The sequence below is a fragment of the Coregonus clupeaformis genome, chromosome 20, assembly GCF_020615455.1.
Source record: "Coregonus clupeaformis isolate EN_2021a chromosome 20, ASM2061545v1, whole genome shotgun sequence".
Classification (NCBI taxonomy): domain Eukaryota; kingdom Metazoa; phylum Chordata; class Actinopteri; order Salmoniformes; family Salmonidae; genus Coregonus; species Coregonus clupeaformis.
Window position 1 is genome coordinate 26,584,194 of NC_059211.1, and position 15,458 is coordinate 26,599,651.

Here is a 15,458-nt window from a genome sequence, read left to right on the forward strand (position 1 = left end):
TTAGAATACTAGAATGTACACGAACCATCTTATGATGGGATAAAGGTCAGTCATTTTGGTCAGGGAGTTGGTCAACCATGGTTTGCCAGTGCTGTGATAAGATATTGTGTAAAATAATGCATTTGAAGAATTTATTTGCACTGTATGTTGATTAGCTAGCTAGCCAGCCAGTTTTAGAGGAATTATTCCAATAATATTTCAATTTAACTGCCAATATGCCAGCATTCCATTCAAACAATGCACTCAATCCACAGCCATACACCACACCAATCAGTTGATGATAGGACTTACACAAGTTGTAAATACAACAAGTACTGATATTGTATCATATAATAGCACTCACAGCTTTACAAGAAAACAAAAAAATGAGACATTTATGGTCTGTTTACATATATTTTAGAAGCTATTTAGACAGAAAATTGGTATAAAACTGGTATAAACTGTCTTTATGACAATATTTTATGTTGACAGTAATTCTATTACACTATGTCTGATATATCACATGGCTTACTTTGATTTTCCTGTGTAAGTAAAATCAGGATTATTGGGGGGAACAGAGGGTGATTTCTGTTGAATTGGAATGCCCTCTGTGTTTCCTAACCCAAGATAAAACACACACACATGTTTTCACAGGGGTCCTTTTCTCTATGACAGGATACCAGGTTGGGGTTGGATCTCTAGAGAGATAGATAGAAAGTTGGATGATGCGCTGGTGAATTAACATAATCTTTGTGGTGTGTGTGTGTGCGCTCTTTGTCTGTATCCCCCCCCCCCCATCCCGCTCTTTCTTGTGGTCTCTTGATTTCTACTCCCTCACGCTCTCTCTCACTCTTGTTATGTGTGTTCTCTCCTCCACAGCTCTGCTGACCTGCCGTCCAGATGAGTTCCAGTGTGGTGATGGGTCCTGTGTCCATGGTACCAAGCAGTGCAACAGGGTGCACGACTGTCCTGACTTCAGTGATGAGGCCGGCTGTATCAACGGTGGGTAGACCCTGCCTTCTCTGCTGCCCTTTATCTCCTCTCCTAGCTATTGCATTAGGTCCATATAGTTGACATATGTTCCAATAATCCAAAATACATTTTCCTTAGTTTCCTCCCATCTTTTTTCCACTTATTGCTATACTCACTGGGTTTTCACACAAAGGGAAGGCATTTATGGGTACATTGGGACACACTACTGCTGTAGCTTTATTTCTTCATATCCTTACTACATTCTCCTATCTAGCTCTGTGGGCATTTATAAGAATATTGGGACACAGAACTGTTTCTGTATACCTTTGGTGAAGTAAATCTAGATTTTGTTGCCATGTGTCTATGGTAACACATTCTTATTTGAGAGCTACGGTCTTTGTCTTGTCTATCTATGCCGGAGAAAACTCAAGGTCAAACTAATGCTAACTGGGATTTATTTAGGAGCCGTTGTTGTAAGATGTAGTCAGTGATCAACCTGAAATCCATAACACACTGCTACACAGTTTCACACAATGTTTGGTGTGTGTGTATGTGGGTGTGTGTGTGTGTGTGTGTGTGCTTGAATAGTGGTGTAACTCCAGCCATGCAGACAGACAGTAGAATAGTGGTGTAACTCCAGCCATGCAGACACAGTAGAATAGTGGTATAACTCCAGCCATGCAGACAGACAGTAGAATAGTGGTGTAACTCCAGCCATGCAGACAGACAGTAGAATAGTGGTGTAACTCCAGCCATGCAGACAGACAGTAGAATAGTGGTGTAACTCCAGCCATGCAGACAGACAGTAGAATAGTGGTGTAACTCCAGCCATGCAGACAGACCGTAGAATAGTGGTGTAACTCCAGCCATGCAGACACAGTAGAATAGTGGTGTAACTCCAGCCATGCAGACAGACAGTAGAATAGTGGTGTAACTCCAGCCATGCAGACAGACAGTAGATAGTGGTGTAACTCCAGCCATGCAGACAGACAGTAGAATAGTGGTGTAACTTCAGCCATGCAGACACAGTAGAATAGTGGTGTAACTCCAGCCATGCAGACGGACAGTAGAATAGTGGTATAACTCCAGCCATGCAGACAGACAGTAGAATAGTGGTGTAACTCCAGCCATGCAGACAGACCGTAGAATAGTGGTGTAACTCCAGCCATGCAGACAGACAGTAGAATAGTGGTGTAACTCCAGCCATGCAGACAGACAGTAGAATAGTGGTGTAACTCCAGCCATGCAGACAGACAGTAGAATAGTGGTGTAACTCCAGCCATGCAGACAGACAGTAGAATAGTGGTGTAACTCCAGCCATGCAGACACAGTAGAATAGTGGTGTAACTCCAGCCATGCAGACAGACAGTAGAATAGTGGTGTAACTCCAGCCATGCAGACAGACAGTAGATAGTGGTGTAACTCCAGCCATGCAGACAGACAGTAGAATAGTGGTGTAACTTCAGCCATGCAGACACAGTAGAATAGTGGTGTAACTCCAGCCATGCAGACGGACAGTAGAATAGTGGTATAACTCCAGCCATGCAGACAGACAGTAGAATAGTGGTGTAACTCCAGCCATGCAGACAGACCGTAGAATAGTGGTGTAACTCCAGCCATGCAGACAGACAGTAGAATAGTGGTGTAACTCCAGCCATGCAGACAGACAGTAGAATAGTGGTGTAACTCCAGCCATGCAGACAGACAGTAGAATAGTGGTGTAACTCCAGCCATGCAGACAGACAGTAGAATAGTGGTGTAACTCCAGCCATGCAGACAGACAGTAGAATAGTGATGTAACTCCAGCCATGCAGACAGACAGTAGAAAAGTGTTTTTAACGCCATCAATGCGATACACAGAGACAGTAGCAGTGTGTGAAGGTACATGACTGTAGAGTCCTGGAAAACAGCCAGGAGATCACATTACAGAGTGGAGTACCAGCAGGATGTATTACAGTACAGTGTACCAGCAGGATGTATTACAGTACAGTGTACCAGCAGGATGTATTACAGTACAGTGTACCAGCAGGATGTATTACAGTACAGTGTACCAGCAGGATGTATTACAGTACAGTGTACCAGCGGGATGTATTACAGTACAGTGTACCAGCAGGATGTATTACAGTACAGTGTACCAGCAGGATGTATTACAGTACATTACACCTCTCCTATGCTATTATTACACTAACACCTTCTCTACTGCAAGGACAGACAGACAGACAGACAGACAGACAGACAGACAGACAGACAGACAGACAGACAGACAGACAGACAGACAGACAGACAGACAGACAGACAGACAGACAGGGTGCTAAGCTACCAAAGTTGTATCATTGTTACTTATTGCCCACAAGCTAATAATACTGGACGGAAGTGTCTGGGAACCAGAGAGCTTGTTTGATGCTATCTGGCCAGAGGAATCAGAGTAGTAGTGACATGCATTGGAAATCAAACACTTGTTGTAAGCTTTTGCAAGGTAATGATCAGTGTATTTTTCTACCCTTTTCCCAGCCACTAAGTGTGATGGCACCAGGAAGTTTATGTGCAAGAACGGACAGTGTATCGACAGCAGCAAGGTGTGTGATGCCGTCAAAGACTGCAAGGACTGGTCAGACGAACCCATGAAGGAGTGTGGTGAGACACACACAAACACACATGCATGCATGCATACACATACAAACGCATACATACACTGTACACTGATAAATGTACACACATGCATACATACACACACACACACTTATTAACATCCACTTGACATGCAAATGGTCACTGTGCTAGTAATCAGAGCTTCATTTCATCAATGGAGAGTAAATCAGTACAACTCTCAGCGCTCTCGTTCCCATCAAAGACCAACTCTTCCCTCGAGTGTGTTCACGGCTAGGAAACGTGCTCTGACTACACTACCCATAAGGCACCATATGGATTAGCTTCCCACCATAGATAATTGCAACTTAGAGCTCTTTAGTCATGGACCTCACAGTGGAATGCTCTGGAACCTCTAGCTTTGTGTTCCTGATAGGTCAACAGTATGTCAACATACAGATCAGCTCCAGCACTGGCAACCAACCACTGCTTTCATCTTTCTTATCTTTTGTAATGATGAAATAGAGTGACATGAAATCTATTTGGTGTGCTGTACATTAACATCTGTGACATTATATCTTTGCTTTGCCGTACATGTTATGCATATATTCTGTTAGAATTGTATCAATGTAGAAATATAACATGGGCTTTTGTACTACTGAAACCATGTAAGTGAACATGTACTGTTCGTTAATATGGAAGATAAATGACCAGCTTGTGGTTGTACAACATCCTCCAGCCTCCCTCTCTTCCTATCAGGCATGACTGTACCTGTAGCCTTGTTTAATCTGCTATGTAAACTCATAATGAAGTGTCTGCTGTCAACACCACTCTATCTGCTAGGATTATGAGCGGAAGGGAGGAAGGAGTGGGATAAAGGGATGCAAGGAAGGATGGAGACTGGTAGAGAGAAGGAGGAGGGGAGGGGGGTAAGGAGAGGATAGATACTGAAAGGGGAACAGAAGGAGAGAGAGGGAAGGTAAGGAGGAGGGATGGATAAAGGGATAAGAGGAGGAAAGAGGAGGAGGAGAAGGGATGGATGGATAGTGGGATGGATAGGGGGATAAGGGGAGGAAGGAGAGGGATATGGGGAGGAGGAGGGATGGATAGGGGGATAAGGGGAGGAAGGAGGGGGATATGGGGAGGAGGAGGGATGGATAGAGGGATGGATAAGGGGAGGAAGGAGGGGGATATGGTGAGGAGGAGGGATGAATAGAGGGATAAGGGGAGGAATGAGAGGGATATGGGGAGGAGGAGGGATGGATAGCGGGATGGATAAGGGGAGGAAGGAGGGGGATATGGGTAGGAGGAGGGATGGATAGAGGGATGGATAGGGGGATAAGGGGAGGAAGGAGGGGGATATGGGGAGGAGGAGGGATGGATAGAGGGATAAGGGGAGGAATGAGAGGGATATGGTGAGGAGGAGGGATGGATAGAGGGATAAGGGGAGGAATGAGAGGGATATGGGGAGGAGGAGGGATGGATAGGGGGATAAGGGGAGGTATGAGAGGGATATGGGGAGGAGGAGGGATGGATAGAGGGATGGATAGGGGGATAAGGGGAGGAATGAGAGGGATATGGGGAGGAGGAGGGATGGATAGGGGGATAAGGGGAGGAATGAGAGGGATATGGGGAGGAGGAGGGATGGATAGAGGGATGGATAAGGGGAGGAAGGAGGGGGATATGGGGAGGAGGAGGGATGGATAGAGGGATGGATAAGGGGAGGAATGAGGGGGATATGGTGAGGAGGAGGGATGGATAGTGGGATGGATAAGGGGAGGAAGGAGGGGGATATGGTGAGGAGGAGGGATGGATAGAGGGATAAGGGGAGGAAGGAGAGGGATATGGGGAGGAGGAGGGATGGATAGAGGGATGGATAGGGGGATAAGGGGAGGAATGAGAGGGATATGGGGAGGAGGAGGGATGGATAGGGGGATAAGGGGAGGAAGGAGAGGGATATGGGGAGGAGGAGGGATGGATAGAGGGATGGATAGGGGGATAAGGGGAGGAAGGAGAGGGATATGGGGAGGAGGAGGGATGGATAGAGGGATAAGTGGAGGAAGGAGAGGGATATGGGGAGGAGGAGGAGGAGGGATGGATAGAGGGATAAGGGAAGGAGAGCTGCTCCTTTGAGGAAATCAAATTAGACGGGGGCACCTGACGCATAGCCGCCCCCTCTTGAGCCCCAGTACATTTTGGACTGGTTCCAGGTGTGTAATAGCTACATATTCCCCTAGAGCCTCCCCAGGCGCACACACACACACACCAATATCTTGGTTGTTTTATTGATGTTTAACTCCCTTTCACCCCCCTCTCTCTCTCTCTCTCTCTCTCTCTCTCTCTCTCTCTCTCTCTCTCTCTCTCTCTCACTCTCTCTCTCTCTCTCTCTCTCTCTCCTGTCTCTACCTATGTCTCTCTCTCTCTCTCTCTCTCTCTCTCTCTCTCTCTCTCTCTCTCTCTCTCACTCTCTTTCTCTCTCTCTCCCTGTCTCTACCTATGTCTCTCTCTCTCTCTCTCTCTCTCTCTCTCTCTCTCTCTCTCTCTCTCACTCTCTTTCTCTCTCTCTCTGTCTCTACCTATGTCTCTCTCTCTCTCTCTCTCTCTCTCTCTCTCTCTCTCTCTCTCTCTCTCTCTCTCTCTCTCCTGTCTCTACCTATGTCTCTCTCTCTCTCTCTCTCTCTCTCTCTCTCTCTCTCTCTCTCTCTCTCTCTCTCTCTCTCTCACTCTCTTTCTCTCTCTCCTGTCTCTACCTATGTCTCTCTCTCTCTCTCTCTCTCTCTCTCTCTCTCTCTCTCTCTCTCACTCTCTTTCTCTCTCTCCTGTCTCTACCTATGTCTCTCTCTCTCTCTCTCTCTCTCTCTCTCTCTCTCTCTCTCTCTCTCTCTCTCTCTCTCTCTCTAGGTGTGAATGAGTGTGCAGACAAAAATGGAGGCTGCTCTCACATCTGCAGAAACAGGAGGATCGGCTATGAGTGTGACTGTCCCTCTGGATACCAACTAATGGACAAGAAGACCTGTGAAGGTAGAGTACTAGACAACCTGTCCCTCTCAGACAAGACCTGTGAAGGTACAGGACCAGAAAACCTGTCCCTCTCAGACAAGACCTGTGAAGGTACAGGACCAGACAATCTAAAACCTTACTTCAATACACCAAAATGTCTCTCATTCACTTTCAGGGATTCCGTTAGCCAGTAATAGCCAGCTTTTGGCCGATAAAAAAAATAGAAAAGCCCGATAATTAAAATTGCCGCTGGCCAATTGTCCAGGAGAAGAAGGAAAAATCCCATTAAGAAATAATGCTTTTAGCCTCTTCATTGATGGAAATTCCAGTTGATGGAAATACATTTGACTGGTCATGCTTATCAGTCTGTAGGTTAATTTGCATAATTTAGTGGAATTAAATTGGTGCGTGTGTACAGTATATTCGTTATGTATCTTATTTATCACACACACAGCAAACAGATACAGAGCCTTTGAGAGGAAAATCTGTCAGAAAGCGTGAGAGCTGCTCCTACTGCATCTCAAACCGTAAACGCAGACGACGGAAGACAGGCTTCATCAGCACGTCACACACCACTTTGCAATGAGCTGGAGGCAGTGTGCATTTTCAAAACGGAATTGTTTGAAACCTGAACATTTTACTACATATGACGCATGTCTTACCTTGCTTCAAAGTAGCCTAACCAAAATCAGACCATATCCGTGGAGGCAATTATTTGATATAAACTTTCTTTCATTGTCCTGTAGCCAAAGGCACAATCCTAGTCATATTAGCAACCCATGCTAGTTGTTACATATTAGATCTCCCCTCTTTCTAAATTACGAACAGATACAGTGTCTTCGGAAAGTATTCAGACCCCTTGACTTTTTCCACATTTTGTTAGCCTTATTCTAAAATTGATTAAATTGTTTTTTTTCCCTCATCCATCTACACACAATACCCCATAATGACAAAGCAAAAACAGGATTTTATCAAGTTTGGCAAATTTATTAAAAATAAGAAACTGAAATATCACATTTATATAAGTATTCAGACCCTTTACTCAGTCCTTTATTGAAGCACCTTTGGCAGTGATTACAGCCTTGAGTCTTCTTGGTTATGATGCTACAAGCTTGGCACACCTGTATTTGGTGAGTTTCTCCCATTCTTCTCTGCAGATCCTCTCAAGCTCTGTCAAGTTCGATGGGGACCGTTGCTGCACAGCTATTTTCAGGTCTCTTCAGAGATGTTAAATGGGGTTCAAGTCCGGGCTCTGGCTGGGCCACTCAAGGACATTCAGAGACTTGTCCCAAACCCACTCCTGCGTTGTCTTGGCTGTGTGCTTAGGGTCATTGTCCTTTTGGAAGGTGAACCTTTGCCCCAGTCTGAGGTCCTGAGCGGTTTTCATTAAGGATCTCTCTGTACTTTGTTCCGTTCATCTTTGCCTCGATCCTGACTAGTCTCCCAGTCCCTGCAGCTGAAAAACATCCCCACAGCATGGTGCTGCCAACACCATGCTTCACCGTAGGGATGGTGCCAGGTTTCCTCCAGAAGTGAAGCTTGGTATTCAGGCCTAAGAGTTCAATCTTGGATTCATCAGACCAGACAATCGGGATCTTGGTCACCTCCCTGACCAAGGCCCTTCTCCCCCGATTGCTCAGTTTGGCCGGGCGGCCAGCTCTATGAAGAGTCTTGGTGGTTCCAAACATTTAGGAATGATGGAGACCACTGGGTTCTTGGGGACCTTCAATGCTGCAGATATTTTTTGGTACCCTTCCCCAGATCTGTGCCTCGACACAATCCTGTCTCGGAGCTCTACGGTCAATTCCTTCGACCTCATGGCTTGGTTTTTGCTCTGACATGCACTGTCAACTGTGGGACCTTATATAGACAGGTGTGTGCCTTACCAAATCATTTCCAATCAATTGAATTTACCACAGGTGGACTCCAATCAAGTTGTAGAAACATCTCAAGGATGATCAATGGAAACAGGATACACCTGAGCTCAATTTCGAGTCTCATAGCAAAGGGTGTGAATACTTAAGTAAATAAGGTAGTTCTGTTTTTTATTTTTCTATTTCCCCCAACCCCCCCCCCCAAAAAAAATTCTAAAAACCTGTTTTCGCTTTGTCATTATGGGGTATTGTGTGTAGATTGCTGAGGATTTTTATTTATTTAATCCATTTTAGAATAAGGCTGTAACATAACAAAATGTGGAAAAATTCAAGGGGTCTGAATACTTTCCGAAGGCACTGTATTTTCATCTCTGTCACATGAAACCGCTCGCATTTGCAGAGTGTTTTCCCGCTAATTGCATTATGGAACGAACATTCGCGCACAGCCTACTGCCTTATGTGCATTGCTGCGCTTATAATGTATATAATAACAGTTTATCAACATTTTAAAGCTAAACGTTCTGATCTGTTGCATCTTAACGTTTAGTTTTTTTGTAGCCTACTGGTTGGATGCATTTGGGATTTATCGTTCAAAAACTGTCCCAGAGTGTTAAGAATAGGCCATTTTTTTCTCGACAAGCTGAACAATAGAATAGGTCAACTTTTCTACCTTGGGGGATAGTAGATTGACATAGGCTAGTGATTTTACTGTTCGTTACTCATCTTGTTGACTGAGGAAAAGTAAATGTGGACAGTTATTCTAACATCTTCAAAGTGTGCATCAGAATTCGGGAAGAAGGGCCGCACATCATTGCATCCTCGACTTGCATGTTCTGTTAATATGAATTACCATAATCTAAATGTGATTTCTGTCATTCTGAGCACCGTGGGTGGACGCTTTAATCAGGTTACGCACCCAATGCATATGGGTCTGGTAAATTGCTCAAATGTGCGGTAAATTAAAATGCAGCCGGTCAAATGTCCGGGAGCCACATTTTCCTAATGGAAACCCTGTTCCCTTTAGCCATTACATCATGACCAACGATTGCTCTGTCTGAAAATTGCTCTCTCAATCTCTTACACGTTCCCTTCTCTTCTCGTACTCTCTCTTTCCAAACAGTACTTACATATATCTCTACCTACCGCCCATCCCCTTGGTCTCCTGTCTGTGTGGAGACAGTGTGTCCTGTGTTATTGATGTATTTCTAATGTCTCTCCCCAGACATAGATGAGTGTGAGAATCCCAACTCATGCAGCCAGATCTGCATCAACTACAAAGGAGACTACAAGTGTGAATGTTACGAGGGCTATGAGATGGACCCCAGCACCAAGACCTGCAAGGCCGTGGGTAAGAGAGGCATCCCATTATGTCCCTGGCAACCACAGAAGAGACATAGACACACACAAACACAGATATATACAAACACACCGCAACCCAGCAACATCACAGTCTATTCTCAGCCCATCCGATATGAATGGAGGTTCTTTGTATGCAGGACTAGCACGGCACAGCAATCTGCGGTCGGTAAGGCAAATATTTGCCTTCTGCTTCTCAGGTAATGAAAATAAAAACATTCCCCCCTTGCCTGTCAGGGCGCTGTAGGACACAGCCAGGTATTGTCCCTCTCCGTGCCCCCACGGTAAACACTCCAGGCTGGGCATGAATATAAATAATGTCCCTGGTCTTAACTTCGGGGCCTGGGACTGATCTTTGACTGTGTAGAGAAAGACAGTATTTTTGATTAGCATCATCATTCTTAGGTTAGATCATTACAGGGCAAACTGATGCGGTAATGAGGGGGCTTAAGCAGCAATTGGCTCGGCTTTGCGCTAAGTGGCGTGAAAAACGACATTGATTACCTTCCATCTGAGAAGGCACATCTTTGTTACTGTTAGAGAGAGCATACACACTGTCAGAAAGCTGGGGCGTTTATTATTAGAGCGGAGGGGAGGGTGTGTGTGTGTGCACACTGTCAGAAAGCTGGGGCGTTTATTATTAGAGCGGAGGGGAGGGTGTGTGTGTGTGCATTCGTGCTTGCTTGTGTTGGTGTTAATAGAATAGCTCCTTGGTTATTGAAGTGAAGTGATGGAGAGTTGCGTTCTGTTGGGCGCATCCATCCGTATTGTTGATTGCAGCCTATGCAGCACAGAGAGACAGGGACATATTATTATTATTATTATTATTTATGCAGTGGTTTATTTATTCTGAAGCTTGGGAAGGAGGTAGAAATGCAGAGGCGCCTGCTATGTGATGCTGAGGTAATATGGATTTAATGAACCTCCACACTCACAGACACACACATCAACAGACACACAACCTCGTACATTCTCAACGACGCACACACTCATACCAATTTACAGACAACACACGAACACACACACACATTCCACTGCGGTAGATTGGTTAGGTTCACTCTCCTGCTCGACAACAGGAGCTGACAGCTGAAGCGATGATGTCGTTAAGCAGATCACACTGAGCTGTAAAACCTAAGGCTTTATTTGTGATGTTCAGCGAACGCGATACCATTATTACCCTTCATCCAATCACACACACAGATTAGAGGGCATGGGCCATTATGCTACTTTTTACTGCTCACTGACGATGTCTGAATATCGTCTTAACTTGGAAAGCCCTTGGAGGCTGGATGGAGAAAGCGTTATAAGAATACTCATTTGATATACTTTCTGAAGTGTTTTACTAGTTTTAATTGTAGCTACCACGCATAATGATTTAGACAGCAGTCTCCCATATGGTTCTCTAGTTACTATGAACAGTGTAGAAGGTAATTAAAACCACAACTCCCAGGTTGGTGGCATCATGTTACGTTCATCGCTATAATCCAAAAGTATTTAATTTACCATACAATGCAGCAAGTTGATTCCCACAAGTCATTGAATGTTTTATTTTGTTCACCCTGGGTGCAATATCACTCACTAACAGTTAATGACTAACTGATTGGCTCTCACTATTTTTCCTTTGTGCATACATGCATTTGTGTGTGTTTGTGTCCGTGTCTGCAATTATACTGCAGCATTCTCTGCAAACATGTAAATCTATACTTACTCAGTCTATTCTCATAAAACACTGAGGTGTGCAGTTTTGCTCTCCTCTTTGTCCTTCTCTTTATCCTCCTCTGTGTCCTCCTCTGTGTCCTCCTCTATACTCCTCTATACTCCTCTTTGTCCTCCTCTATACTCCTCTTTGTCCTCCTCTATACGCCTCTTTGTCCTCCTCTATACTCCTCTTTTTCTTCCTCTTTGTCCTCCTCTATACTCCTCTTTGTCTTCCTCTATACTCCTCTTTAACCTCCTCTTTGTCCTCCTTTATACTCCTCTTTGTCCTCCTCTATACTCTTCTTTGTCCTCCTCCTTGTCCTCCTCTATACGCCTCTTTGTCCTCCTCTATACTCCTCTTTGTCCTCCTCTTTCCCCTCCTCTTTGTCCTCCTCTTTCCCCTCCTCTTTGTCCTCCTCTTTGTTCTCCTCTTTGTCCTCCTCTATACTCCTCTTTGTCCTCCTCTTTGTCCTCCTCTATACTCATCTTTATCCTCCTCTTTGTCCTCCTCTATACTCCTCTTTGCTCTCCTATTTGTCCTTCTCTTTATCCTCCTCTGTGTCCTCCTCTATACTCCTCTATACTCCTCTTTGTCCTCCTCTATACTCCTCTTTGTCCTCCTCTATACTCCTCTTTGTCCTCCTTTATACTCTTTGTCCTTATCTATATTTTTATTTTATTTTTTTATTTCACCTTTATTTAACCAGGTAAGCCAGTTGAGAACAGGTTCTCATTTACAACTGCGACCTGGCCAAGATAAAGCAAAGCAGTGTGATAAAAACAACAACACAGAGTTACATATGGGGTAAAAAAAAACAAAGTCAAAAATACAACATAAAATATATATACTCCTCTTTGTCCTCCTCTATACTCCTCTTTGTCCTCCTCTATACTCCTATTTGTCCTCCTCTTTGTCCTCCTCTATACTCCTCTTTGTCCTCCTCTATACTCCTATTTGACCTCCTCTTTGTCCTCCTCTATACTCCTCTTTGCTCTCATCTTTGTCCTTCTCTTTATCCTCCTCTGTGTCCTCCTCTATACTCCTCTATACTCCTCTTTGTCCTCCTCTATACTCCTCTTTGTCCTCCTTCATACTCCTCTTTGTCCTTATCTATACTCCTCTTAGTCCTCCTCTATACTCCGCTTTGTCCTCCTCTATACTCCTCTTTGTCCTCCTCTATACTCCTCTTTGCCCTCCTCTTTGTCCTCCTCTAGACTCCTCTTTTTCCTCCTCTTTGTCCTCCTCTATACTCCTCTTTGTCCTCCTCTATACTCCTCTTTCGTCCTCCTCTTTGTCCTCCTCTATACTCCTCTTTGTCCTCCTCTATACTCCTCTTTGTCCTCCTCTATACTCTTCTTTGTCCTCCTCTATACTCCTCTTTGTCCTCCTCTATACTCCTCTTTACCCTCCTCTTTGTCCTCCTCTATACTCCTCTTTGTCCTCCTCTATACTCCTCTTTGTCCTCCTCTTTAATCCTCTTTGTCCTCCTCTTTGTCCTCATCTATACTCCTCTTTGTCCTCCTCTTTGTCCACCTCTTTGTCCTCCTCTTTGTCCTCCTCTATACTCCTCTTTGTCCTCCTCTATACTCCTCTTTGGCCTCCTCTATACTCCTCTTTGGCCTCCTCTTTGTCCTCTTCTATACTCCTCTTTGTCCTCCTCTATACTCCTCCTTGTCTTCCTCTTTGTCCTCCTCTATACTCCTCTTTGTCCTCCTCTATAATCCTCTTTGTCCTCATCTATACTCCTCTTTGTCCTCCTCTATACTCCTCTTTGTCCTCCTCTATACTCCTCTTTGGCCTCCTCTATAATCCTCTTTGTCCTCCTCTTTGTCCTCATCTATACTCCTCTTTGTCCTCCTCTTTGTCCTCCTCTTTGTCCACCTCTTTGTCCACCTCTTTGTCCTCCTCTATACTCCTCTTTGTCTTCCTCTTTGTCCTCCTCTATACTCCTCTTTGGCCTCCTCTTTGTCCTCCTCTATACTCCTCTTTTTCCTCCTATTTGTCCTCCTCTTTGTCCTCCTCTATACTCCTCTTTGTCCTCCTCTTTGTCCTCCTCTATATTCCTCTTTGTCCTCCTCTTTGTCCTCATCTATACTCCTCTTTGTCCTCCTCTATACTTCTCCTTGTCTTCCTCTTTGTCCTCCTCTATACTCCTCTTTACCTCCTCTTTGTCCTCCTCTATACTCCTCTTTGTCATCCTCTTTGTCCTCCTCTATACTCCACTCTTTCCCTCTCCTTGCCTATCTGTCTGCATCTCTGTGTTTTACTCCTCAGTCCACCTTTTTACTGTCGCTCCCTCAATCTCACTATGCACCCTTTTCTCCCTTTAGGGTATCTCCCTCCCTCCCTCTATATAAATATATAACAGTTCCCAGTCTCCTTCCCAGCATTTGTTAAAAGACAGGCAGCAATGTAATCCAGCTCTGTCTGTTGTGGCAGTGCCTCTGCTCAGCTCAGCTCCTGTCTGTCATAGTGAGTCTAGGGCAGAGTCTAGGGCAGAGTCTAGGGCAGAGTCTAGGGCAGAGGCTAGGGCAGCCATAGACATCACAAAACTAGGGATGGATTGGTTCAAACATTCAGCGCTCTCTGAAGTCCTAGCCTGACATGGATCTAATGGAATATACATGTAAACTGTATATTTTTGCCTGTATTAGATGGAGTTTCAGAATGACATGGTAACTTTGGTCTTGTGGATTTAGTAGAGAATAGAAAGAGTGGAGTTTTCTCATGAGGATGACAACTCAGAATATTCATATTTTCACATTTACAGTCTGTGTTTAATACGTATTTTTGTCCATAATTGTAACTAACTGTTTCTGTACGTCAAATCGATACCTCAGGCCTGGCTGCATATCTGTCCAGCTTTATCATTTTCAAAGCTTATCTTAATTGGCTGACAGTGCAGGGCTAAATTATGGCAGATTTAAGGGGGGCTGGGGACTGTGTTGACAGAGGCAGTAGGACATCTCTCTCTCTCAATTCAATTTCAATTCAAGGGGCTTTATTGGCATGGGAAACATATGTTTACGTTGCCAAAGCAAGTGAAATGGATAAACAAAAGTGAAATAAACAATAAAAAGTGAACAGTAAATATTACACTCAGTCAAGTTCCAAAATAATAGAGACATTTCAAATGTCATATTATGTCTATATATTCAGTGTTGTAGCGATGTGCAAATAGTTAAAGTACAAAAGGGAAAATAAATAAACATAAATATGGGTTGTATTTACAATGGTGTTTGTTCTTCACTGGTTTCCCTTTTCTTGTGGCAACAGGTCACAAATCTTGCTGCTGTGATTGCACACTGTGGTATTTCACCCAATAGATATGGGAGTTGATCAAAATTGGATTTGTTTTCAAATTCTTTGTGGGTCTGTGTAATCTGAGGGAAATATGTTTCTCTAATATGGTCATACATTTGGTAGGAGGTTAGGAAGTGCAGCTCAGTTTCCACCTCATTTTGTGGGCAGTGTGCACATAGCCTGTCTTCTCTTAAGAGCCAGGTCTGCCTACGTTGGCCTTTCTCAATAGCAAGGCTATGCTCACTGAGTCTGTACATAGTCAAAGCTTTCCTTAATTTTGGGTCAGTCACAGTGGTCAGGTATTCTGCCACTGTGTACTGTCTGTTTAGTACCAAATAGCATTCTAGTTTGCGCTGTTTTTCTGTTGATTCTTTCCAATGTGTCAGGTAATTCTCTTTTTGTTTTCTCATGATTTGGTTGGGTCTAATTGTGTTGCTGTTATGGGGCTCTGTGGGGTGTGTTTGTGAACAGAGCCCCAGGACCAGCTTGCTTAGGGGACTCTTCTCCAGGTTCATCTCTCTGTAGGTGATGGCTTTGTTATGAAGGTTTGGGAATCGCTTCCTTTTAGGTGGTTGTAGAATTTAACGTCTCTTTTCTGGATTTTGATCATTAGCGGGTATCGGCCTAATTCTGCTCTGCATGCACTATTTGGTGTTTTACATTGTACAAAGAGGATATTTTTGCAGAAT

At 44.3% G+C, this 15,458-nt stretch overlaps 1 protein-coding gene across 4 annotated transcripts in view; it reads left to right on the top strand.

Annotated features, from left to right (window-relative positions):
- The window catches only part of lrp8 (low density lipoprotein receptor-related protein 8, apolipoprotein e receptor), a 271,348-nt gene that overhangs the window by 209,254 nt on the left and 46,636 nt on the right, over positions 1 to 15,458 (top strand). For all 4 annotated transcript variants that reach the window (XM_045205448.1, XM_045205449.1, XM_041840045.2 and 1 more), the window contains exons 6-9: positions 859 to 981; positions 3,463 to 3,585; positions 6,439 to 6,558; positions 9,634 to 9,759. In XM_045205448.1, the coding sequence (XP_045061383.1) occupies positions 859 to 981; positions 3,463 to 3,585; positions 6,439 to 6,558; positions 9,634 to 9,759 (492 nt within the window). The remainder of the gene's footprint in view (positions 1 to 858; positions 982 to 3,462; positions 3,586 to 6,438; positions 6,559 to 9,633; positions 9,760 to 15,458) is intronic.